Below are 25,931 nucleotides of genomic sequence, written 5' to 3' on the forward strand. Positions count from 1 at the left end.
CACCACCTGTTTGACCCGATGCCCTCTGCTCGGTGCTGTATGCCAAATATCCTTTTGGCAAGATATGAAATGGTAGCTAGAAAGCACTGAAGCATAGAGCAAAATGCTGGTATGAATGGGTGAATGAGGCATGTATGAAGTGTTTGAGTGCTCAGGTAGAGCAGAAAAGTGCATAAAAGAACCAGTGCTGCCACTGTCTGCAGTCAATAAACACAAAAGAGGCGTTTTCATTTGGCAATGTTTGAGATTTTTATTGTTTTGGTTTAAATGTAATCATGATGGTAGTTTTCCCTTGAAGGCACGAACCTTCCTTTCCTACGGAAACTCTTCCGATGGGTTTTAATCAGCATAAGCCAGTCCTTGAGTAGAGAGCTCTGCCTCAGAGAAGACGGCGCTGGATGGAAGGGGGGAAGGGAGGATGGGGCGGCCCGCTGCTGCTGAGACGCGACTTGTCGGTGGACCTCCTGCACGAGGATTCATTTCTTTTTGTCGGCTTTCTGTGCGGACTTGGTGACCTTTCCACCGCTGGCAACCTTCTTCTCGACGGACTTGATGACGCCAACGGCAACGGTCTGCCTCATGTCACGCACGGCAAAGCGGCCTGAGAGGAAATGGAGAGAGGAGTCAATGAGAGGCTTGAAACAAAACCTTAAAAAGTTTTTAAGTTTGAACTTCACAATTCAAAAGACAGCTTGGTTAAGTCTCATAATGGGTTATAACAACAGTTATAACAGGTTATAACTACATTAAAGAATATGTCTGTGAAGGTTCGTATGGCACAACATAGAAGAGCCACCTCCACGGGACAAGACTCGGCTGTCCATCTGCATCTAAAGGTCAAAGGTCACTCTTTCAAGGACACAAATGTTCCCATTTTGGACAGAAAAGACAGATGGTTTGAAAGAGGAGTGAAAGAAGCCATTTGTGTCCACTGTGAGCGACCATCTTTGAACAGAGGCGGTGGCTTACAACAAAAAACTGTCTGCCATCTATAATCCAGTTTTGAGATCCCTTCCCAGACGCCTTAACGCCCACTCATATCTTGGGCCATTTGACCTCAGGAAATCACATGATAGGGTGGGGCTAGGTTTCACAATGAGCTCACCCGAAACCTTGGCTGATGGTGACCTACACCCGTTTTCACACCTGGCTCGATGATTAGGTAGAGGATCATTAGGGGGCCCATTAAGACGAGGTGAAACGTCTTCAAGCAACTTAAAGAAGTCCAGACGCTTTTCTTTCCAAGCTCCTTAGACTAAAGAATATTGTGCAACATTTAATAGGTCACAATACAGGAACTCCAGCAACGCTTGAAGGGAAGAGGAACAACTTTATTGCCTGACCAACAAGTTTCGGCTTGTGGACTAGGTCGGCTACTGGACTAAGTCATTAATGATGAAGACGGGGGTGAGGAGACATAATCCCCACCTGTCTTAAAATACATGCATGAAATACATAATAAGAATATTACAAATATACAAAAAACGATTAAAAAGAAAAAAAAATTTATTCAAAAAGAAGTCAGTGCAGCAGTTAGATAAAAAAAAGAGGACATCATCACATGGAAAAACATTTGTAGAAAGACAGAATGCTAGACATCTAGAATGCTACTCCTTCTTTTATTGAAAAAATAAATATAAATAAATAAATAGATAAACATTACCCATGCGAGAATGATTGACAGAGCAAAGTAACTGGTAAAAAAGAATTTAAAAAAGGGTACAGTTCACAAAAACTCATTGATAGAAAAATCCTCATTCATGCCTCTAGGGTGCAGACTCTTAAAACTGAATATCCAAAATGCTTCTCTGTTTTTTCGGGATAAAATTAATATTACCACCTCTTTGGTTTAGTTTAATGGCTTCAATGCCTAGAAAGAATAGAGGTGAATCTGGATGTTTATCATTGAAGTGTCTTGCAACAGGGCTGGTTAGATCATTCCACTTTGTGACTTTTTCATCCTCTTCTGTGCCAGAAATATTTGCTGTAACATTTAATAGGTGACAACAACAACCTACATGTGAACACAGCCAAGGCCAAGGAGTAATCGACTTCAGACGAACAAAGCAATCTGAGCACTCCGCCCTCTACATTGATGGGAAGGGATAGAAAGGGTAGAAAGCTTTAGGTTCCCTGGGGTCCATATCTCGGCCAACATTACCTGCTCCACAAACATTTTCCATCAGGTAGGAAAACCACAACAAAGAATGTACTTTGTCAGGAAGCTGCATCAGGGCCCAATTAGACCAAAACTGACTGCTAATCAACTTCTACCGCTCCACCACCTTCTGACCTACCGCTGTACACTCCGGTTTAACTGCTGTACCATGGAGGACAAGAGAAAACTGCAGCGGGTGGAGAGGGCAGCAGTGCGGGCAATTGGCACTTCACTAACCCCCTTCAGAGACATTTATACTGGCGGACTTCAGCAGAGAAGCAGTATCATCATCAAGGACCTGTCGCACCTGGACACCCCCCCGGGCCTTTTATAAACGCTACAGGTCAATCAGGTCAAAGACAAACAGGCTCAATAGAAACATGCCCGACCTCCACCCTGATTGAAGGTTAACGGTTAACTGTGCTGTTAACATTTATGGACATTTTCACTGTATTTATAAACTGCATTTATTGTAGTATAATGCAACCAGCATTCCTACCTCTAGTCCTAGCTCTTACTCAAAGTTCACTGCCATCACATTGCACCCTATATTGCACCTGCTCTTTTATATAGCATATATAACTTGTATATACCTTGTACATTTCTGTGTAGACACTTACGTTGTTACATACATTCACTGTGTAGGCACCTCTTAAACTTCAAGTCCATTTTTTTTGTTTCTCTTTTTTTTCTTTTTGTTTTTTTTTCTCTTATTCTGAAGGAATTTTAATGTTAAATTTCTATATGCTGCTAACGGAGAGATACCAAACTGTGTTTCACTGTTCTTGTAACAGTGACAATAAAGATCTATTCTATTCTATTAATCATGACAGATCACATGAGGTTAAATGATCTCAAGTCACAGATATATTGTTAAACCTGACCACACTTTCAAATATGGAGCTGGATGTGATCCCTTTAAAGGCCCAGGGTGCTGAAATATTTTTTTTGGGCCACAATGAGCACCCCAAAAACACAAACTTTGTCATGATGAAGCTTCAATTAATTTCACTCGATAATAAAATTACCATAAAACCCAAAATAATTCATGGAAACACTCACAAACCGACCTGATGTAACATTCCAAGCACACAGTAATCTTAACCACGACTGCACTGTTACTGCAGCTTTAAAGGAAAGGCTGACACATAATTATCTTCGAGACAAACAGCGTTTTTACTCACCAAGGGGAGGGTACTGGGAGAAGCTCTCGACACACATGGGTTTTCCAGGCACCATGGTTATGATGGCGGCATCTCCTGACTTCAGAGCCTTGGGGTTGTCCTCAAGCTTCTTGCCAGAACGACGGTCAATCTTCTCTTTGAGCTCGCTGAATTTGCAGGCGATGTGAGCGGTGTGGCAGTCCAGCACGGGGGCGTAACCCTGGGCGATCTGGCCGGGGTGGTTCAGGATGATGACCTATGAAGGGAGAAATGAGGGAAGTGTTGTACTTAGAGATCAATATCCTTCCTCAGTTTATTACTGGACTTCTATTTGTGACAGAAATAACCGAAATGAGGAGGGGGGGGGGGCTATCCAGGATTGTATTCCTTTCTGGATTAAGCTCCAAAAACATTTCCTTCAACTTTAACATTTTTAGTTTTCTGTGCAGCTTTTCTTAGGGGGATGTCTGTCGATGAAGATGTGCTTTTAAACAAACTGGTTTAAATTCTCGTACTCATGCTTGGTTTAATCACAGCTAAGAGGCCTAAGTGGAAATACTTAGACTACATTAAATAAGAACTCCACTTGCTGATTTTTTTCTCTACTATCGGGAGACTTCGCCTCAGAATAGGATAGACAGTCATGTAATTCTGTCATTTTTTACCTGAATAAATGTAGACATAAACAGTGATGAGGCATACCATAGTTTTCAGATTTAAAAAAATCAGATAAATGAGTAATTAAAAAATTACATTTTAATTAAAAGGTGTCAAAATAGGTAATAGATACTATATGATTTACTTGGTTTAAAACTTTTCAAACAAAAGCTATTTATTTATTTGTGAAGGACCTCTTGCCTGCAGTACCTTCACAATCCAGCAGGGGTCCACCTGTATTTTGTTTTTGCTTTTATTTGTTTGTCAGCCATTATTTAGTGGTCAGTTTGTTTTTTCCATATGCAGATATGGGAAACAGGACAAATAAAGCACAAGACAAACCTTAAAACAGCAAAACAAAAGATGTTTCTCAAACCTTTGACAGCTCTAAAGAAAACAAAGTGCTCTTTACACTGAACTGATAAAGATCCCCTTTAATGCTCAGTGGTTAAAATGTGTAACTAATAAATCATGATTGATTTACAAACTGGGTGAGCTGATTCCCGAAATCAGGGCTTTGGTACACTGGTGGGGCCTGCAGATGCTGCAGGTAAGCCACGAGAAGTCATTTATCATTAACCTGTTAACAGAAAGGCTTCATTTTCAGTTTTGTGAATTAGTTCACAATTATCAACAAATATCGACATTAAAGAATGAAATTACTTCTAAAGAACTTAGACTGAAGTAGGGGCTGTCAGGAGGCAGAGGTAAAGTAATGATGTGCCTTCTTGGCCAGAGTCTTTCCTGATAAATAAATAAATAAATAAATGGGGAATCACTCTTAACATGGAAACCATCGGAAGACTGAAAGGAATCAGTGAATTAATAAGAAGAAACTATTTCATTTTAAATGTATGTATTTATGGGTGGCCCTGAGATTAGTTTGGATTTAAGCAGCGTAAAGCATTATACTGAAGTGTTGCTGTGTACCTGCTTCATGTATAATCTACAAAAATAACTGTGTGCATGTTTATTATCACATGTTTAATCTTTTCTTTATGCTTACCTGGGCGGTGAAGTTCTCCGCAGCCTGGGGTGGGTCGTTCTTGCTGTCGCCGGCCACGTTTCCACGGCGGATTTCCTTGACGGAGACGTTCTTGACGTTGAAGCCGACGTTGTCACCGGGCAGAGCTTCAGACAGAGACTCGTGGTGCATCTCCACGGACTTCACCTCTGTGGTCAGGTTGGGGGGAGCGAAAGTGACGACCATGCCGGGCTTCAGGATACCGGTCTCAACACGGCCGACGGGAACGGTTCCGATACCTGACAGGGGGGAGAGAAGTCAGCGCTCCTCCATATCTGACTTGTCTTTTTTTTAGTATTCAAGCTTTTCTGCTTTTGTAAATAAAGACTGATCTGATTGGTTAAACACTTAAAACAGTGAGGAAGAGGCAGCTGGGTTTTTATTGTGTACTGTTTTTAGTATTAATAATAAAATTACATTTGTAAGTCCTGTAAAACCAGAGGTAGAAGAAGCTTCATAGAATTTAAAATAATAGCAGCAGTAAAGAAATAAAATGGTCCAAAAACATACAAACAAAGAAATACATTTTAATAGTTAAAGCTAAATAAAGCTCAAACAACTTAAAACAATAAAAGTAAGGTGTTTTGATTCTGGAATCTAATGTGGCTTTAATGTTATCAACTAAACTGAGGTGACAAGATTTTCATAATTAAATATCCTCTTTGCTTTTCCTGATATATTATTTCAAACTACCCAAGATGTTTATGAAGGAGGTTTTACAGTTTTCTTATTAATCACTCTTAAAAGCACTGGATGTAACACAATACAAAGCAACACTGCAAAGTATTTAGATTACTTTTTTTGTCGTAAAAATGAACACAACGAGTGATTTGCCAGTGATTTAGTTACTTTTACAATCATCAAATCAGCAATCAGATCCTGTTATAAGGTATTTCTTTGTTATTTCTGTTGTGACAAAACAAAAAACATAAAATAGAAAACCCCTAAAATATTTGTACTGCTTCTGTCCATCTTTGACTCTCATAACATTCAGCTCTACATTACACTCACGCAATCCTGCAGCTGGGGTCAGCAAACGTAATGACAGCAAGGTCGACCTTTAGATTGTTTAAGTATTTTCATTATTTCCTGCTGGTGCTCAGATACTACTGAGGAGAACGATGCTGATGCTACAGCTCTGAAACGGCAATGAGGGAAATTAATAAGCTTGTTGCTGGTGATTTCAGAGTAGAGGAACACAGCGGTTGTCGGAGTAAGACTATTTGTGTTTTGTTTGCAGCTATATTAGTTTTGAGGGTCCAAAAACCACTAAAAGTTATCCATAAACTCTGCAGGTGCACTGCACAGATGCAAATCTGTATATAATAAAAGAATAATAAACTAATTAAAAGCATAAACTTGGATGGTTTTTACCACACAGCAAGTCGTATCATTATTCAAATTATTGCATTAAAAATGTTCCAGAAGGCACAAAAAGCACAAACAGGGTCTGAAGGTCCAGTCCAGACACCGATTAGTGGAAGTGAGGTCAGGAAGTCAACAATAAATCTGTGTCAATCTCAGCAATCACACCTCTTAACTTTAAACCTTAACCAAATCCAAATAAATTACTTTTTAAAAACTACCTTTAGAGGTAGTTTTTTACTGTAGGCATTTAAAAATGGGAGTTTGTGGGCACTGACTCGCTTTTGGAGCCAGCCACGAGTGGGAAGAGACACAGGTTTTACTTTTTCCTTGAGATGCGTGATGACTTACTGGTTTTACAGGGTGCTGTGTGGCTTTACTTACCGCCAATCTTGTAGACGTCCTGCAGGGGCAGACGCAGAGGTTTGTCGGTGGGGCGGGAAGGTGGCATGATGGAGTCCAGAGCCTCCAGCAGGGTGGTGCCTGTGGCTCCGCCTTCCTTGCGCTCGATCTTCCAGCCCTTGAACCAGGCCATCTAAAGTGTAGAAAATGAGAGGAAGTGAAGAGAAAGACTCTTCGAGCAGACGTCTACACTGGGGTGTGTTTGAATCCCTCACCTTGTCACTGGGCTCCAGCATGTTGTCTCCGTGCCATCCAGAGATGGGGACGAAGGCAACCGTGGCGGGGTTGTAGCCGATCTTTTTGATGTAGGCGCTCACTTCCTTGGTGATTTCCTCAAAACGCTTCTGGCTGTAGGGGGGCTCGGTGGAGTCCATCTTGTTGACTCCAACGATGAGCTGCTTTACACCCAGGGTGTAGGCCAGCAGGGCGTGCTCACGGGTCTGGCCGTTCTTGGAGATACCAGCCTCGAACTCACCAACACCAGCAGCAACGATCAGCACAGCGCAGTCAGCCTGAAAATGAACACCAGGATGCAGATTAGATCCAAGTCTGCTGCAAGGCGAAGTTTGCAGGAGTCAAATCCTCATGTTGGAGCTTATTGTTTTTACCTGGGAGGTACCAGTGATCATGTTCTTGATGAAGTCTCTGTGTCCAGGGGCATCAATAATGGTCACGTAGTACTTGCTGGTCTCGAATTTCCACAGAGCGATATCGATGGTGATACCACGCTCACGCTCGGCCTTCAGTTTGTCCAGCACCCAGGCGTACTTGAAGGAGCCCTTTCCCATCTGAACCACAAAAAGCAAAGTAGAGGGAAGAATCAGTCAGAAAGGTTTAACAGAAGAGATTTTATTTAATCGGTTTTATTCATAGATCTGAGAAAACTGAAGTCCAGCCTTATCAGAACTGAATTTAGAGAATTTTACTTTACTATTTTAATTTATTGTTAATCTTATAGAAATACAAGCATCCTTCACCAGTGTTCATGACCTTGAACCTTTGACAAAATACAAATACTAAACTCCAGTTAATCCCTTAATCTGAAAAGGTAAAATCACCTTTTAACTGGCTCATAATGAGCTTTTTAAGGGGTGATTATGCAACTATGCTAGGCAGACAATCTGAGTTAGCTTGTTTAACAGAGGTACATTCTGAAAGGTTGATTCTGTTCATCTGGTTGCAGCGTTTTCAGAGGTATATGCATTTTACTGTTTTTTTACCCATTTCATAAGCAAACAAAAAATATATAATTAACTTATTCTTAAGTAAAGTAAACCCTACTAAAAAATGGTTAAAATCTTTTGTGATGTAAGGCCAAAACATGTTTTGCCGCGCAACAAAAACTTTAATGAGCAGGGAAAACTCGGTTTGGTTAATTCAGTACCTCATAAATAAGTCTTATTTTTAAATAATTTTTTTCTAGACCTAAAGCTGTTTTTCTTCAGCTTACATTCAGGAGAGCATACTTTTAAAAAATGAACCTCTGTTCAGCCTAATAGCACCAAAAAATTTACAGGCTAGGTGAGAAAAATTATGTAAAACAACATTTTTTTGTACCTTATACAGTCAACCAGAATAGTTTCTGTATGTTTTTGTATGTTTTGTGAATTGATTAAAACAGGTTTTCTTATGAAAATGCTGCATTTTTCTGCCTTGTGTTTGTCTTTGTTAAATTCTTGTGTTCAAGGTCTGCTAAGCATTCTTTGGCATCCTTCAATGTCTGTGCCTTACTGAGCCCTAGGTTTCAGTGCTAATATCCTGTATTCATCCTAGTCCTATGTAGAATACAGAATGTATCCAAAAACATTGGTTATTGGAACATTTCATGTTATAATATACAAGTAAAAAATTATAACATATAATTTTCATGATATATATCATGTATAATGATTATATTATATTGTATGGTCTTTACATTAGATTATAAACCACCTTAAGGGGAAAGCAGTGATTTGTCGCTATATCAAAAAATGAATCGAATGTTTAATAAATTTCACTTTCAATGTTTAATTAATTCAGTTTCCCCTAAAATGTTGCGTAATCTTAAATATATAATTATATACAAGCAAGATTTTAACTCTTATTTTGCACGACATAAATTAACCTAACATTTAAATCTTTATGCGTATTTTGCGCTTGAGGGCAGTGTGTATTTTTTAACAGTAGATGGCGGTTTTACCCAAATAATATCATTGAACAGTTATTCCACCACACCCCACCGTCTACTGTTACGGCATTTTACCTCAGAGTCTCACTGTTATATCCCATACAGTGTTTATGCGGTAAAAAGCCTAAGATTAGGCCGCAGTCACCCACCTCAGCGGCTTCCTTCTCAAACTTCTCGATGGTTCTCTTGTCGATTCCTCCGCACTTGTAGATCAGGTGACCGGTGGTGGTGGACTTGCCGGAGTCGACATGTCCGATGACCACGATGTTAATGTGGGTCTTTTCCTTTCCCATTTCGATTTACTGTTTTTAAACAACATGAGCAGTCATTTCCACTTTTCAAATACATAATGTGCCATATATAGTAGTTGTCCCCAAAATGGTGTGAGCCCAGTGAACGCCATTGTGGCTCATTGCCTTCACCGAACGTTAAGGATCCCTGTTTTTCTGCAGAGTTATTAAATTAATGGGGGATTCGTGTTTAATAAAATGAAATAATTCAGGCTCCAATTTATCTCACAGGCCTTGTTCTTGGTCATTCCCCAGGAGTTTTATGAAGCCAATTAAATTGAAAATTAACTTGTCAAAATGTAGTAATAAACTGTTTCTTTCCACTTTGCTGTAACTGCGGCATTAGAGGTTAAGTACTGTTAGCTAGGCGGTCCTTGCGCAACAAAAAATACGCAAAGTCGTATGAATTGTAAATGGCTGCAGTATGCTAATATACGTTTTGAACATAAGAGACTATTGGGGAGGGGGTGCTTTTTTTTCCTTTTGAAATAAAGGACACCATCTATAAACATTAAGGACACCGAGGTGGGACGCTGATGAGTCACACGCCATGTGCGTGCTGGATGAAAACCGGCTCCTCTCCTCCATGTTGCACCCGTCGGGAGCGCGGAGCCGCCATGTTGTCAACTGATGCAAGCGCGCACCCGAACATACAGCATTGAGAGTCAATGCGCGCGTTCACGCAGGTGGAAAGAACAGGGCTACCATGACTGGCAGAAACAACCTGGCAACTCGTTTTTGACATCTGTCCCTAGCGCCTGCCTAAAAATCCTGATGTGGACCCTTACAAGTGAGCCAGACAGGCTAAAACGAGCCAGGAGAAGCAAATAAGGTGAGCTGGCACGTTTTAAACCTTCCAATGAGAATTCTTAATGCTACGTTTCACTGAATGGATTACTAAGGTTTCTGGCTCTAGCCATCAGTTGATTTAAAGGATTTAAGCCCTGTACTACCCCAGCTTTTGTGGAAATGCATCAATGCTAAAAATTTAGCTCCAACAGCTGCATTTTAAATTAAATTCACCAACCTGTGTCCAGCAACTACCAAGACGTCCAGAGATTTCGAGCAGAGGCAAAAAAAGGACAGAGCGTGATCTCTCCGGTGTTTATATACCGAACTAGAGGAGAGGGAGGGATGTGCATTGCTCTTGCTGTGTGTCAGACTAAAATAAGGGGTGCTATTGGCTGGGGTGGCATATCTCCTATGGAGGTGATTGGATGACAAGTGCATCACTGGACACAAATAGCATGGATAAAAAACAGCTGCAGCACTTGACAGAGGCTCGCCTGTCATACCAACTGCAACTGTGAAGGATACAGACAAGCCAATTTCAATTTTTTCGGAGACAATATTTTATTAGTTACCAGCAGCTTCTTTCCAATCAAATGTGGCATTTTAACATTTAGATACAGTTCTAAACCATTTCCAACTTAAACTCAACTGAGAAGAGGCACTGTCATGTGATTCAGGTAAGTGACAATGCCATAGAGTTCTTTTTCCTGCGAAAACTCTTGCGATGGGTTTTAATCAGCATAAGCCAGTCCTTGAGTATAGAGCTGTGCCTCAGCGAGGATGATCCAGGGTGGGAGGAAGATGTAAGGGAAGATGTTGCCCGCTGCTGCCAGCACACGTCTTGTTGATGGATTCCCTGGACGGCCATTCATTTCTTGCCCTTCTGAGCCTTCTCTGCAGCCTTGGTTGTCTTTCCGGACACTTCCTTGGGGATAACAGACTTGATGACACCGACAGCCACTGTCTGCCTCATGTCACGCACGGCGAAACGACCTGAAATAGGAGCAGGGGAAAGGTGGGGTTAGCTGCTGTACATTATGCCTAGTCAAATCAAGTAGGGCTTCTGGGAAGCAAACTTACCGAGGGGAGGGTAGTTGGAGAAGGACTCCACAACCATGGGCTTCTGTGGGATCAGTTTGACAATGGCGGCATCTCCGGACTTGACGAACTTGGGGCTGTCCTCAAGCTTCTTGCCAGAACGACGGTCGATCTTCTCAACCAGCTCGCTGAACTTGCAAGCAATGTGGGCAGTGTGGCAATCCAGCACAGGGGCATAGCCTGCAGCGATCTGACCGGGGTGGTTCAGGATGATGACCTGTGGACACGCTAAAAGTTAGCAAATTCCATAATACAACCCAACCCTGAAGACTCCCAGCACCATTGTCGCCACACCAACCTGAGCGTTGAAGCTCTCAGCACCCTTGGGTGGGTCGTTCTTGCTGTCGCCAGCAACGTATCCACGACGGATTTCCTTGACGGAGACGTTCTTGACGTTGAAGCCAACGTTGTCACCGGGCACAGCCTCGGGCAGAGACTCGTGGTGCATCTCCACGGACTTCACCTCAGTGGTCAGGTTGACAGGGGCGAAGGTGACGACGGTGCCGGGCTTGATGATACCAGTTTCAACACGGCCGACGGGTACAGTTCCAATACCTGAGAAATTAAAACATTGTTAAAGCACAGAAAAACATGGGTGTAGTGCAATACTAGCCTTGTAGTACTATGACAGTTCTCACCGCCAATCTTGTAGACGTCCTGCAGGGGCAGACGGAGGGGCTTGTCAGTGGGGCGGGAAGGTGGCAGGATGGCATCCAGAGCCTCCAGCAGGGTGGTTCCAGAGGCATTGCCGTCCTTGCGCTCGATCTTCCATCCCTTGAACCAGCTCATCTACAGACAAAAGTCATTGATTGTTTAGTCCATGTTCAGTCAGATTAGCAAATTGAGATGTGTGGAATGGCTAGCAGTCCTCACCTTGTCACTGGTCTCCAGCATGTTGTCTCCGTGCCATCCAGAGATGGGGACGAAGGCAACGGCGGCGGGGTTGTAGCCGATCTTCTTGATGTAGGCGCTCACTTCCTTGGTGATTTCCTCAAAACGAGCCTGGCTGTAGGGGGGCTCGGTGGAGTCCATCTTGTTGACTCCAACGATGAGCTGCTTTACACCCAGGGTGAAGGCCAGCAGGGCGTGCTCACGGGTCTGGCCGTTCTTGGAGATACCAGCCTCGAACTCACCAACACCAGCAGCAACGATAAGCACAGCGCAGTCAGCCTGAAAATGAACGCCAGGATGCAGATTAGATCCAAGTCTGCTGCAAGGTGAAGTTTGCAGGAGTCAAATCCTCATGTTGGAGCTTATTGTTTTTACCTGGGAGGTACCAGTGATCATGTTCTTGATGAAGTCTCTGTGTCCAGGGGCATCAATGATGGTCACGTAGTACTTGCTGGTCTCGAACTTCCACAGAGCGATATCGATGGTGATACCACGCTCACGCTCGGCCTTCAGTTTGTCCAGCACCCAGGCGTACTTGAAGGAGCCCTTTCCCATCTGAACGGGAAGAAATTAATGAAATTTAAGGTCACAATCCAAATATCTACATGGAAAATTTCAATGTGGATCCTAAGATATAAATTTTAAGTGTATTCAGTATTCAAATTACCAGGAGCCCCCCTCCTCAAAAAGGGACATTAAATCACCTATGATAGGTACAAACATAAAACCCACAATTTTCCAAAAGCATTAAAAGTATTTCTAAATCTTAGTGTATGCAAGTCATATTCAAACAGGTTGTACTTTGTTTTGTGTATAAATTTTAAGGATTTCTTTTCACTGGAGGCCTCAGACTGTCAGACAAAGTGCACATTCACCACCAGTGCTCTGCGCGCGATAAGCCCCACCCCGCATGCGCGCACACGGCTGTTACACCCTCATGCCGGGCAGTTGAGCTCAGAGGAAGGCATGCCGACGCCGCCATCTTGGACTTTTTAACAGAAACTGTTTTCAAGACAAAATGGATAAAATGTAACTAAATACACAAGCTCTTACCTCAGCGGCTTCCTTCTCAAACTTCTCGATGGTTCTCTTGTCGATTCCTCCGCACTTGTAGATCAAGTGACCGGTGGAGGTGGACTTGCCGGAGTCGACATGGCCAATGACCACGATGTTAATGTGGGTCTTTTCCTTTCCCATTGTTTTAGTTTCTGTGGGCAAGATTAAATAATAAAAAATTGCGTTAGGCTTACTATTAAGTACCCGTTAGGCTTCGTTAACAGACATGCATGTACAACTAAGCTATCGCATCTTGAGCCCGGCTACATTAGGAAACCATCCCGGCATGTAGGCATAATGAAAGGCGGTGAAAAAAAAAACAAAGCCTACTGAAACGTATTGTCTTTTTAATTTATACGGAGTTAAAAACTGAAATTCAACTCCATGGCTACTCGGGCGCTAGGCTTTAGCCGCTAGCAGGCGGCTGCTACTGCTAGGCCTCACTCGGCCACAAGCCAGCCGAGACACGTGTTACTCCACTGGGCCACGTCGGATAAAGTTACAAAGATCGCCAAATATTCAGAAGCTCTCTCGTCCGGACTTCAAGCACCTGTTGCCGGATAAATACGGGCAGTTGTTTCAGTGAGGAGAGAGAAGAAATGCCATTCAAGCATCTTCGGATCTCCGGTCTTGCAGCCCTCCTTTGTTCCCGTTGCCCACTCTACATTTTCGCCTCCCTCGTAAAAAATCTTTCGTCAAAAGTTTAAAAACAGCATCCAGTAAACCCACTAACGCACAAACCTCACAAAAAACTATCATGTTAAATACAATCAGGCGAGAACGACCTTTACCATTTTTTAGGATTAATTCCCTCGAAAATTAAATCCACAGGTTAGTGTCAAGTTACGTAACCGAAAAAGCAAAGTTTGGGATTAAACGAAAGAAGCACAAAGAAGATGCTAACGCCTAAACAAATCACGTTTAACTACAACCGTTAAAGGCCCGAGGCCGGGTCCCTCTCTATGTGAAGAATGGGAGCTAAACTCACCGGTGTTTCTGGGTTTTCACGGCCAAAGCTGCTGCCCCTAAGCCAGGTAACAGAAAGAGGAAGAGTGGGGCCGGACTGGGAGGTTTTATACTCAATGGGAGGCGGCCTCATTTCCCGTCACCCTCCTCGGCGCAAAACCCCGCAAATCACACACATTCCTGCAAAAAACGTCAGCACTCCGCCGAATGAAGCCCTGCAACATGCATCATGTCTCATCAGTGATATGAATAAAATCAAAAAACATAATAATAATAATTAATTAATAAAATAAAAAAAAATCTCCAGGGGAGAAACGAGGGTGACTTAAAAGATACAGAAAAACACATCTTTAAAGTTAGATTTCACACAAATTCCTCCACTTTTATTATGAAAAGGTGCACACTTTTACATTTTCCAGACATCAGAACACAAAATGCTAGGATGCTGAGGGAAAATAATAATAATCTACTTTAATGCTATTTAAGTGAAATATGTGTAGTATTGTTGTACATTAAAGAGTACTTTTATTATATTTTAGGGTTTTTTTCTTAGGTATAAATGATGTAATTTGGCAGCACCCATAGAGCTTTTAGAAAGAAAACATTAGCAGCACTCAAGTCAAGGAAAAAATTAACTAGTAGAATGTACTTTACTAAAGCTACGTATACACGTTTATATATTAGGTGGCCAAGAAATGACTGGAAGATGCATAAACCTCTGTTAAGGGAAAAAAGACTCGTGTCCATAACAGTCAAGCTTCCAGTCTCCCAAAAGGTCTCTTTATGCCAGGAAAAACCCTGATTCTTATTTATAATAATTCAGGCTTATAATTAGCACTGCAGTCAAACCCTTCAGAAAATAATGGGAAAAGGGGATTGCATCTGTGCTTTATTTTTAAAAAATGTTTTAAATATTCATGATAATTCACTGATTTTATGTTTTTCAGGGACATCCGAGCAGAAACGTCACACACAGGTAACAGAATTTTGATTATTTTAATCACAATTTATGTTTTAGAAGTTTCAAACCTCAATCCAAAGTCCCTGAGGACACTCCCCACTTCCAACTACTGTTAACACTGGGTCGTCTCATCAGTCTGATAAGATTATTTAAATCCAATGAGATTCAAAGAGCACCCAGGGTGGGGGGAAAGATGAAACCCCACTGTTTTCAAGACACCCTATCAGCCACACATCTACATTCCTGGCAGCTGGGTGTGAACATGTTTGATTGAATTAAAAGTGGGGGCTTGTTTACAACTGCAAACCAAAGCATGGTGGGAAATCCAAAAATATATATCTAAATCTTAAGAATATTTACAGCTAATGTGGCCACATTTTCTCTGTGCACCTCCCTGGTAAATCTGTACATTGTGAATAATTAAAACAAATAAAATAAAGGTGGAATAAGGCTGAGAACTCGGTCAGAGGATGCTGCTTGGAGGTCAGGAGGTCAGATTCTGCCTCTTCCTCGTCACTCTGGCATGTTGCCCAGCACAGAGGCAGCTGGCTTCCCCTGGTACTCTCTCACATACATACACACTAAATACTGGCTCGGCTTTCTCTTTGCAGTTCAGGTAGCAGGCACTTCGACTTGGCAGCTGCTGCCTTCACTCAGCACCAAGCACAGCGATGGCGAGGGGGGTGGGGGACAGAGTGAAAAGCCTGAGAGGTGGGTAGGGAGATAAGAAGAGAGCACGGAGGAGATAAGAGCAGAAAGAGCGTGGTGTGGAGCAGCAGGACATTTACAGTTGTTAAAGAGCTCATCTTGGCAGACACCTTTTAAAGTGTAGGTCTTTTTATACGCAAAACACCAGTAAATGCACTGCTTATGCATGCATGTGAATTGCTCTTAATGTTTGACTATAAACCAGTTCTGCTGTGTTTTACATCTTTAAATATAACCCGTCAGACGAGCTACAGATGAGGAGCCACGCCAATAACACAATGAGAGATTTAAATGTATTCACAGGGTGGATAACTGCCATTCTCCAGGAAGGGTGTAAAAATGTGAGCCTCAACAAGCTTGCAGGTAACTGGTAACCAAACACACCACCTGTGGATGTGATTCTGTGAACCCCTTTCATCATAAATCTGTGTTTTCCCTGCACATAAAAGGGGCTACATGAGCATGAAATACATTTTTGTTTATTAAATGGCCAAGAATTTCAGTTAAGTAAGGTAACACAGGGTCATTGCCTTAACTATAGCCAGGAAACACCCTGTGAATTCATCAAATTTGGACTATCTCACCATCATTACGGAGTTTTTCACATTGTTTCTGTGAATTAGTCAGGCTGCACTTCTCTTTTGTGCTGTCACAGTAGGTGGCAGTGTACCTGGAAAAATAAACAATGAACTTTCAGTCAACCATAAATGAATCAAAAATAAATAAATGCTCTAGCGCCGAAAGGTTGCACTAGCAGTATTAACAGAAAAAATGTGCCTCTGTGTAGGTACACTCATAAACTTTTTTGCATTGCAATAAAATACAAATGAACAAGTTCAGATTATACACACTTGCAGTTTTTCTTTGAGAGTACAAAACTACTATGTGCAGCCCTTCTACCAAACAAAGCCACAAAGGTGCTCAAGGTTTCAACCTGTTTCCTTAAATAGAGTATAGGTTTCTTTTAAAATCTTTCTTTTAAACTTTGAGAAAGTAAAATCACTTGAGGTCCAAACTAACATAGATCATCATTATTTATGTCTAAAGAAGGTAAATGCTACTGTTATGTTATCATTTCCCCATCTGCGAGCATCCAAGGATCCGCTTTCATAAATTTCATATAAATGTTATAATCAAATGGGATCTCCAGGACCTGTGAGGACATCCACATGTCTGCTAATTTTTAAATTTACTCCTTCAAAAGTATGACAACAGCGACTTCTTGTCAGCTTCGTTTGCAATTTATGCATGTTCATTGATTTAAATGGCCAAAAATAACAGGAATATGCTTTGACTTCAGGGAAGTAAGTTAATACAGATTCTTTCATGGGGACTAGTGGTGGTTATGTGCATAGTCGCACCTCAGAGACCCAGCTTGAGGATAAAACCATACCTCCTGACAATCAGCCATTGTGAACCAGAAATGATGCAGTTTTTCTTGACTTTGATGATAAATGATCAATTGCTTGATCTCTAGGACTGGTTTATATTTTGGGGAAATATACTTAAAAAAAAGAGAAGTATATTAAAATATGACACATATAGTAACACACAGCTTATTTGGATATTTAGTTTCCATCACAAGATAAAACAATGATTTTCCAAACACAGGACCCAAATCCATAACTGTACCTATTAATTACAATTTGTCTGCGGTCTTCAAACGAGGTGACTGGTTTTGACTTGTGAGCGCACAAAAATGTGGACAGGCGTCTTCTGCCAGGCAGTTAGTTTGTACCGTTGAGGTGTTGCCTCTGACCTGGAGCCTGATTGACAGCTGTAAAAATGTCTTCGTAGAAAAAGGATAAGTGTGATAAAATAGGGACTATTTAACCTTTCTCCCTAATTTATGAGGTTGTCACTGATGAGTCAATAAGGAGTCAGGAAGGACCTGAAATTTAGAAAGTCAGTTTTCCAGTCTTTGAAAGGTGGAGTGAAGAAACATGGCAGAGATCCAGGGGTGAATTCAGCATTCAAGGTGATTTAGACACGTAGGCACCTGACCTGTTCTCCCAGGAAAGTGGCTTTAGCTGCGTCTTTGGCAGGCAAACACACCACCCAGCTGCATTCACTTTCATGGTCGCCGGTCACCACTTGGCACATCAAGATCTCACGACCTTTGCACCCATATTTTAGATAACAGATCTTTCTGTGGTAATACTGCGCTCATTTGAAAAATCCACTGGGCTTCTGATCATCTGCATCATATTATATCACTCTATATTTCCTCCAATAATGACCTCAGTTGTAAACATAAAGCTGAGCAAAGTCCTTCTGAAAGCAAGTCCCACCTCGGTCCTCATTTCACTTTTTGGCTTTTCAGTAGTTATTTTATAAAATGACCAGACATTTAAAAAAAACTGTAGAGATCGTGAATACCAGCAAAACTGTTTAAACAAATTACACTAGTTTCAAGCAGTGCTCAGTTATTTGATGCACATTAAAAAGACATTCAGCATTCTTGTTCTTTTATTTGCTTATTAGTTAGAGAGATTTGAGAGCAGCGGCACTTGATTAATAGGTTTGATATTCACTATATTCAACATAAATGTTGTAGTAAACACAAAGTGTTTACAGTTTTGCAGCTATACAGCCATAAAGTACTGAGCATGAAAACTAATTCTCAAAGCATCCTAGTTAGGGCATTAGTAAATGAGCCAAATTATTTATTGAACCAATTCATTCATTCATTTCATTCATTCATTTATTTGTTCCTTCCAAAGCAGAAATTTTAGTCTCACTGTGGTGCTAAAGGGAAAAACTGGGATCACCAATATCAGCGGGATCTATTTTTGGGATAACATGAATCAACCTGTTCTCATCACAATGCAATGTATGCTTCCTGTTTGCCCCTGTTACATATCGTTATCCTTTAGCATTAGGGCTCGAGGCTGTGTCAGCCAGTTACAGATAGCAGTTTCATTTTTACAAGGCACTAACAACAACTTGGTTAGCTTTGGGCAATATTGAGGTTTTGCAGTCATGTAATCACTCACCATGTGAGTGATTGCTGAAGGTTGCTGGCAGTTGCAGGGAAATTGATTACTAAAGCCCTAGTCACACAGGCATAGAGGGAGTCAGAGACCCTCTGGTCACCAGGAAAAACATGTATTCCCTGACCAGTTGCCAAAAACCTCCTTGTGATTGCAGTGATTGGCACTAACAGATTGTCGTAGTCAGCTGTAGTTTCTACGGAAAGTACCATCTCGTCTGTAAACACTTGCTAGCTAATCTCTGAGTGACAGTGAAACCGTGAAACACAAACCGAAAACAGAGATTGCTCATCTTCAAGGTAAAAAGTTCACCTTTTGTGTTGGTTGCAGCGCTGAGGCCCAAGTCAGCATCCTACAGACAAACAAGCAACTACTGCAATTTGCTTGTGACCAAAGCAATCACATGGAGGTTTTTGGTGCTAGCAACCAGTCGGTTACTAGTATTGGGTTATGTACTGGTGTTCACATCATCCAAATATGCTAGCAGCTCTCAAGCAGTGTGTGCATGACATCACACAGGGAACTTGACCACAACTATACTTTAGCATTGACGCCCCAGGGATGAGAGTGGGCTCTGTTGAAATGTGCCACATTTTATTCTGTTAGGCTACGTCCACACTAGACTGGATACATTTGAAAATACGTTTTCGTCTGAAAACGCTCCGCGTCCACACTATCGTTTTCAGTCATTTCCACAGAGTTGTGCATCCACATTGAAACGGACGAAAACGCTTACGTTCCAGTACTGGGCATGCGTGAAACGCAAGACGATTCGGTCTGCCTCATTTCTGTCTGCAGTTTATTTACTTTCCAGCTCTTTGCACCGAGTTTTTTAAATAGACTAACAATGAGGTGCAGTTGTTGTTGCGAGTAACACAAAAGTACAAAGTTGGAAAAGCGAGTGAGAATTAAAGAATTTGAAGAAAATCTAACTGGAGCATGTACAAACTGATATTAATCTTTAATAGGGCTGTCAAAATTGAGAGCAAACAAAACAACTGCTGTTTATTGCCCTCCGCTATCTTAGTTTAATTGGTCACTTGACTGCATCACATGACTAAAATGCGTCATCGTTTTAGAAAGTCTCCGTTTTCGCTGTCCACAACGCGACGCGAAAGCACCGTTTTCAAATATTTTTGAGAGCGTTTTCAAAACGCTTCGTTTTCCTTCAGCAAAAGCGCCGTCTCAGTGTGGATGGGAGGCCAAAGCGTAGAGAAAACGATGTGTTTTCAAATGAAAACGTATTAGTGTGGACGTAGCCTTAGGAGCACATATATGGTGTGAGTAATGGTAACTGATGAGCCCATCTGATGCTTATAGTGTCCAAATCTAAGTTCCTAACACTTGCTACCAAGTGAGATTAAACTCGCAGTAGTTACAGTTTTGCAGCCAAGTCAAACAGTATATACTCAAAACCATAAATTTTAGCTTCACTGTGGCACTAAATCAAAAGTGAGGGGATCAGCTGTCTCACTGGACTCATTTTCTGGGTACCATGGATATTTGTGCCACATTAATTAGAAGTCCAACTTACTAGCAGTGCGTGGGTGCTCTTCTTCCAGCTCATAAAGATTTAGTCTGTTAATGATAGGACGAGTGAAGAGAGTGAAGTACAACGGCTGTGCTCTTATTTCAGGGACCAGCTAGAACAGGGCGGCAGAGAGGAAGAAGTATGACTCTTTCTGTGTGTGTGTTTGTGTGAGTGAAAAGGAGAATGTGATTCAACAGGCCGACCGACCGGCAGTCAGTCCCTGGCAGCACGTCAGTGATGACTCATCAGGTATGAGCGGTGGTCATGACAACGGCAGATCTGAACATTTCACTACTGACGTGGGAAAACATGTTTGTTAGTGAGGAGGATAGATAGACACATATCAGAATTGCAATAAATATACATTTTAACTACTTATAACCATGTAGTCAAGCATTTAATTTCAAATATAATTTTCCATAGTGCCATTGTACATGTACAATGACAATAAATGGCTATTCTAAACTATAATACATTTTATTTATAAACCCTCTATTGATTAAGCTCCCAATATGACCAAGTGGGTTATTTAAGACTACCTAGCTATAATATTTTACACAGGAAATGGCTCTGCTTGTGTACATCATATCAATACTATTTTTATTTATAAGAGATAATATAAAAAGTTCTGATTAATTATAAGTTTCAGTAATTTTTAATCCAAAGTATCTGTGTTTTCATTGTCACCTCAAGCATTAAATACAAACCTCAAGTATCTACTCAACACCTGTTAGCCACAGGTCACTGCAAAACATCACAAATTGATTAGAAGTGGGATGTTACAATAAAATAAAACCTGATAATGTTACGCCATACAACCTACAGTATTAGTGTCTCATTTCAAAAAAAGTAGAAGAAGTAGGTCAACAAATGTGATGTTAAATATTTTTACAAATAAACGGCACTAATAGATTTACAGCTGGGGCCGTCTATGACTTTAGGCAGTCATCTGAGGGTTAAAGAGCCAGAATTGACAGATATATGCTCAGCTGCTTTTGTTATCACAGACTCAGTGACTTAACTAAATGTGTGGCCAATTGTGCTGACGTCTGTAGTCACCACCCCCCGCCACCCCCAAACGTCTGAATTTGAGTGGAAAAACCCTGACTGCAATTAGATATGCATGCTTTTCTCTCCTTCTCTTGTGTTATATCCAAATTCAAATGCCTCAAGTAACAAAATCCTCAACATAGGTTTGAAAAGGCTCTGGTGTTCCAAAATTATTTGGACACTCAAATATTACATCTACACAGATTGATTTTCATAACTTCGGACATTTAACTGCTGATATGACTCTAGGATTTTTTTTAATTATTCAAAGAAATCAGTTTGATTTAATATTAGGATACATCTCAATCAATGTTTTATAAAACGCATTTTTATTTGAATAATTTTACCTCCCACAGTAAACACAATGTCATTTGAAAAACATCCTGTTCTTATCTTACTTGAAATCACATTTTAAAAATTCATTTTAATGTGAATTATGTTTGTTTATTTCACATTTACCCTCCAATAACTGGTAATATTTACAAAGGAAGTATTCAGTTTCAAAGCGCTTGTGTATCTGGTGTAAGTGTTTACCATTATTGGGATGTTTTAGTTGCAGTCAAAGAAGAGACAAAGGCCACTTATGGTAAAGTTGTGGTGGACAAAAGGATCACCATGAGACTGGCTCCCATATTGAACTAAAAGTAACTATGGAATTTTTAGATTTACCGGATTTATGGCTGCTTTTCATCAAAGATGGACCCTTTCAAAACACTAAAAACGTATTAAAAAGCAGTTAAAGGCATTAACATATCTGGTAAAGTCCAGTCTGGGTTTAGAAAAATAACAATATGGGATCAGCTTTATTTATTTGGAGAGAAATGAATGACAATTTTATGAGTGCAGACTTGGGTAACATTATTGTAAAAATAAATAAATAAAAAGGTCATTTTGTCAGCACATTATCTGTTTTTTTAAATGAAGGCTTTGTAAATGGTCGCTAGTATTTTAAATAAAGTATTAAAACTGAAAGTAGCCTCTGTTCTTCTTATCTACATGCTTAGGTCCAATTAGACTGATTGTTTTCTTAAACCAGTAGCTTGTATATGGTGAGTAAATGACACTTCACAATAAAAAAAATCTAAACTTTGCATTTATGCAGGTTAGACCATTAAACATTTGACTAAAATAGTTAATTGTAATAGTTTAAAATAAATGTCTATAATTTTGCTGACCTATTCTACTTCTCGGAGCCACTTTATAGTAGAGTCAGAGTGTTATATATTTTTATTTTATAGTAGTATATTGTATTTTACTTTGACGTTTGTTTTCTGAACTCAATTTTACTGTTCTCCTTTATTTTTTGTTTTTCCTTTATCATTGTATTTTATACAGATTCTACTTCATAAATGTGTTATAGCTGATGTTAAATGTCATAATATGACATATAACATTTTTTTTAATATTTCACCATTAGCCAAAGCTTTATAGAGTTAATTTTTTTCCTCTGGATTGTTGTAGAAGATGCTGGATACATAAATAAATATACTTGAACTGAATTGTGAAAATAACTATTCTCACTAACAAGAGTTTCACGGTGAAGTCAGTTTCTGGTATCGCTCACAGTCTGTCTCTGTTCATCTGGGGCGTCACGATATGAGAGAAGAGAGATGGCTGTATATGTTTGTTCAGCAAGATGGCAGCTACATGTTTAAGCTTTGTGGTGTATTAATAGTCTTATGGTGGTAGTTTCAGGACTATCTTTGGGCAGTAATTCAGTATTTAGATTATATTTGCTGACTTATGCATTTATTATAAGAAAGAAACACATCTGGCATGGTGTCAGTATTCAAAAACCAACTATTTGCAAAATAGATCTTAAGAAAAAAGTGGATGAAACCTTAAAAAACCTTACATAGATCGAGCATCACCCCACCAGGAAGAGCAATGAATGAAATTGAATTGAAAAAATATCATTTCAACACAATTGGCACCCTTGTATTAATCTAATGTCGTACTGTGCGTTGTAGCCTCCAGAACAAACATGCCCACATACTCTTGGGTATAGAGTGTAGCAAAGATCTCACACAGAAAAGATGCTGATGCTGATTTAAAAGTGGGCGGCAGCAGCATCCACTCAGTCCTGGTACATCAGAGTTTTCTTTGTGAGCCAGTTTTTAAGAAACATAACTGGTGTGTCTGAGTGGGTGCAGGGTAAAAAAAAATCACTGCTAACATTCAGAAAATCCCACGTCATTGGCATTCATGTGCATACAGGCAGAGTTTAAGGTAACTCAATCTGAACTGCAATGTCAGCACAGACAGTGTATGCAAATACACCCTGAATGAGCTGCAGGAATGGGGACAGTTAATGCAAATAAAGCACATTTGCAACACATTGCTGGGCCCACATTTGCTTTTGGCTGCTACCCTCCACACACTCATGTTCACACTTTCAGAGTATTCCCTTTAGGTTTCCTGGCTCTCATCTGCATTTCTTTCACACTCCAAGTGTTAAGAAGACTGCATGCATTTAACAGTCTGCAGGGTAAAATAACGTCTGGCCTTTGCTACTTTGTTTCATTGCAGCCTCAATTCATCTTATTGAAATGCCTCTTTGATATCTCCTGACCCATATGCCACTCTTTGATTTGTAACCCAGTTAAAATATTGTATTAGAAAATACAAATAAACATTATTTCTCTCACTAATAAAATGTGTTTTCCTGATTGCAAATGTAGTATTTTGAATATGTTCAATAAAGCATTCAACACTAATAAAATGTGTGATTATTATCAATTTATATTAGTATGATCTCATTAGTTCATCTTCATTTAGGTTCAGGTATAAAGGTGAAATGATTCCCGAAATCATTAAATATAACCAGTGTTTCCCAAATAATCAGCATGAAACAATTTCAGTCAGTTAGTTGCAGCAATGCGTCACATCTATATGCATTTCTGACTTCAGGGCTGTGTGAGTGAGCAAACTGAAATGTTTAATGTGAATCTGGATTTTAAAAGAAGGAATAGTTAACAAAAAACTACAGACTGATTATATATGAACAGGATAGATGTCATCTCCCGCAGGCGTGTCTTTGTGCTTTATTAATCTACACCAAAGGGGTGAATACCTGCTAACTACATTATACCCAAAAATATCAATTAGGTCACATTAGCTGCAAAATGCTAACTGCTATTTATTATTTATTTTTACCAGTGACACCAATATAACATCTCCACATTCACAAATATACACTTCTGACATTCAAAAACAAAACAAAAACAAATCAGCGACCAATATAGCCACCTTTCTTTGCAAGGACACTCAAAAGCCTGCCATCCATGATTCTGTCAGTGTTTTGATCTGTGCACCATCAACATTGCGTGCAGCAGCAACCACAGCCTCCCAGACACTGTTCAGAGAGGTGTACTGTTTTCCCTCCTTGTAAATCTCACATTTGATGATGGACCACAGGTTCTCAATGGGGTTCAGATCAGGTGAACAAGGAGGCCATGTCATTAGTTTTTCTTCTTTTATACCCTTTCTTGCCAGCCACGCTGTGGAGTACTTGGACGCGTGTGATGGAGCATTGTCCTGCATGAAAATCATGTTTTTCTTGAAGGATGCAGACTTCTTCCTGTACCACTGCTTGAAGAAGGTGTCTTCCAGAAACTGGCAGTAGGACTGGGAGTTGAGCTTGACTCCACCCTCAACCCGAAAAGGCCCCACAAGCTCATCTTTGATGATACCAGCCCAAACCAGTACTCCACCTCCACCTTGCTGCCGTCTGAGTCGGACTGGAGCTCTCTGCCCTTTACCAATCCAGCCACGGGCCCATCCATCTGGCCCATCAAGACTCACTCTCATTTCATCAGTCCATAAAACCTTAGAAAAACCAGTCTTGAGATATTTCTTGGCCCAGTCTTGACGTTTCAGCTTGTGTGTCTTGTTCAGTGGTGGTCGTCTTTCAGCCTTTCATACCTTGGCCACGTCTCTGAGTATTGCACACCTTGTGCTTTTGGGCACTCCAGTGATGTTGCAGCTCTGAAATATGGCCAAACTGGTGGCAAGTGGCATCTTGGCAGCTGCACGCTTGACTTTTCTCAGTTCATGGGCAGTTATTTTGCGCCTTGGTTTTTCCACACGCTTCTTGCGACTCTGTTGACTATTTTGAATGAAACGCTTGATTGTTCGATGATCACGCTTCAGAAGCTTTGCAATTTTGAGACTGCTGCATCCCTCTGCAAGATATCTCACTATTTTTGACTTTTCTGAGCCTGTCAAGTCCTTCTTTTGACCCATTTTGCCAAAGGAAAGGACGTTGCCTAATAATTCTGCACTCCCTGTACATGCAGGTGGATTGGTTTGTTCGATAGTTGTGAAAGAGCGATAAGGTGAATACCGACACATACACAAAATAAAACGTTTTAATGAGCCAGTGTAAGCCCAGACAGACGACCTTTTACTAAAAATTGTGTTAGCTTGCAAGCTAGCGCCAGATATTCTTTTGTTCGTAAATCAAGGTCAGTACAACAAACACGATTACACGTAAAAAGCAGTAACCATCCTGTATTAAATACCGAGAAAGAGAAACGTTTTTCTAGAATCAATAACAGTTAAATATCAAAGGACGGCAAGAGGACGTGTGTACACGAATATGACTCCCGTTACACCAACGACACACCGACTCCCCTCTCCACCGACTCCACCATTAAC

At 40.6% G+C, this 25,931-nt stretch overlaps 2 protein-coding genes and 1 long non-coding RNA gene across 3 annotated transcripts; 1 reads left to right on the forward strand and 2 right to left on the reverse strand.

Annotated features, from left to right (window-relative positions):
* Positions 1 to 224: 224 nt before the first annotated feature.
* Positions 225 to 10,403, reverse strand: LOC146548792 (elongation factor 1-alpha). Its single transcript, XM_085262604.1, has 8 exons — positions 10,254 to 10,403; positions 9,086 to 9,238; positions 7,378 to 7,557; positions 6,985 to 7,281; positions 6,752 to 6,902; positions 4,985 to 5,241; positions 3,343 to 3,577; positions 225 to 601 (listed from the first exon to the last, which is right to left on the reverse strand). The coding sequence occupies exons 2-8, from the start codon at positions 9,227 to 9,229 to the stop codon at positions 477 to 479; spliced, it is 1,389 nt and encodes a 462-aa protein (XP_085118730.1). The 5' UTR covers positions 9,230 to 9,238; positions 10,254 to 10,403; the 3' UTR covers positions 225 to 476.
* LOC146548793 (uncharacterized) lies at positions 9,916 to 23,994 on the forward strand. Its single transcript, XR_014890442.1, has 2 exons — positions 9,916 to 10,058; positions 14,977 to 23,994. It is a non-coding gene; the product is annotated as an uncharacterized LOC146548793 (long non-coding RNA).
* On the reverse strand, positions 10,555 to 14,208 carry LOC146548794 (elongation factor 1-alpha). Its single transcript, XM_085262603.1, has 8 exons — positions 14,052 to 14,208; positions 13,061 to 13,215; positions 12,383 to 12,562; positions 11,990 to 12,286; positions 11,755 to 11,905; positions 11,415 to 11,671; positions 11,099 to 11,333; positions 10,555 to 11,011 (listed from the first exon to the last, which is right to left on the reverse strand). Exons 2-8 carry the CDS (start codon positions 13,202 to 13,204, stop codon positions 10,887 to 10,889), a joined length of 1,389 nt encoding a protein of 462 aa, XP_085118729.1. The 5' UTR covers positions 13,205 to 13,215; positions 14,052 to 14,208; the 3' UTR covers positions 10,555 to 10,886.
* Positions 23,995 to 25,931: the final 1,937 nt, after the last annotated feature.

The sequence above is a fragment of the Mchenga conophoros genome, linkage group LG22, assembly GCF_057382185.1.
Source record: "Mchenga conophoros isolate Kocher_MC1m ecotype Shallow Benthic linkage group LG22, M_conophoros_male_GT1.1, whole genome shotgun sequence".
In the NCBI taxonomy this organism is placed as follows: Eukaryota; Metazoa; Chordata; class Actinopteri; order Cichliformes; family Cichlidae; genus Mchenga; species Mchenga conophoros.

Bases quoted from the DNA above. Each gene is read 5' to 3' on its own strand.
- LOC146548792 (XM_085262604.1), bottom strand. From the start codon at position 9,229: ATGGGAAAGGAAAAGACCCACATTAACATCGTGGTCATCGGACATGTC. The intron at 6,903-6,984 runs GTGAGGGATTCA...TCTACACTTTAG, and splicing joins TGCTGGAGCCCAGTGACAAG to ATGGCCTGGTTCAAGGGCTG. The intron at 5,242-6,751 runs GTAAGTAAAGCC...CCCCCCTGTCAG, and splicing joins GGACGTCTACAAGATTGGCG to GTATCGGAACCGTTCCCGTC.
- LOC146548794 (XM_085262603.1), bottom strand. From the start codon at position 13,204: ATGGGAAAGGAAAAGACCCACATTAACATCGTGGTCATTGGCCATGTC. The intron at 11,906-11,989 runs GTGAGGACTGCT...TTTTGTCTGTAG, and splicing joins TGCTGGAGACCAGTGACAAG to ATGAGCTGGTTCAAGGGATG. The intron at 11,672-11,754 runs GTGAGAACTGTC...TTAATTTCTCAG, and splicing joins GGACGTCTACAAGATTGGCG to GTATTGGAACTGTACCCGTC.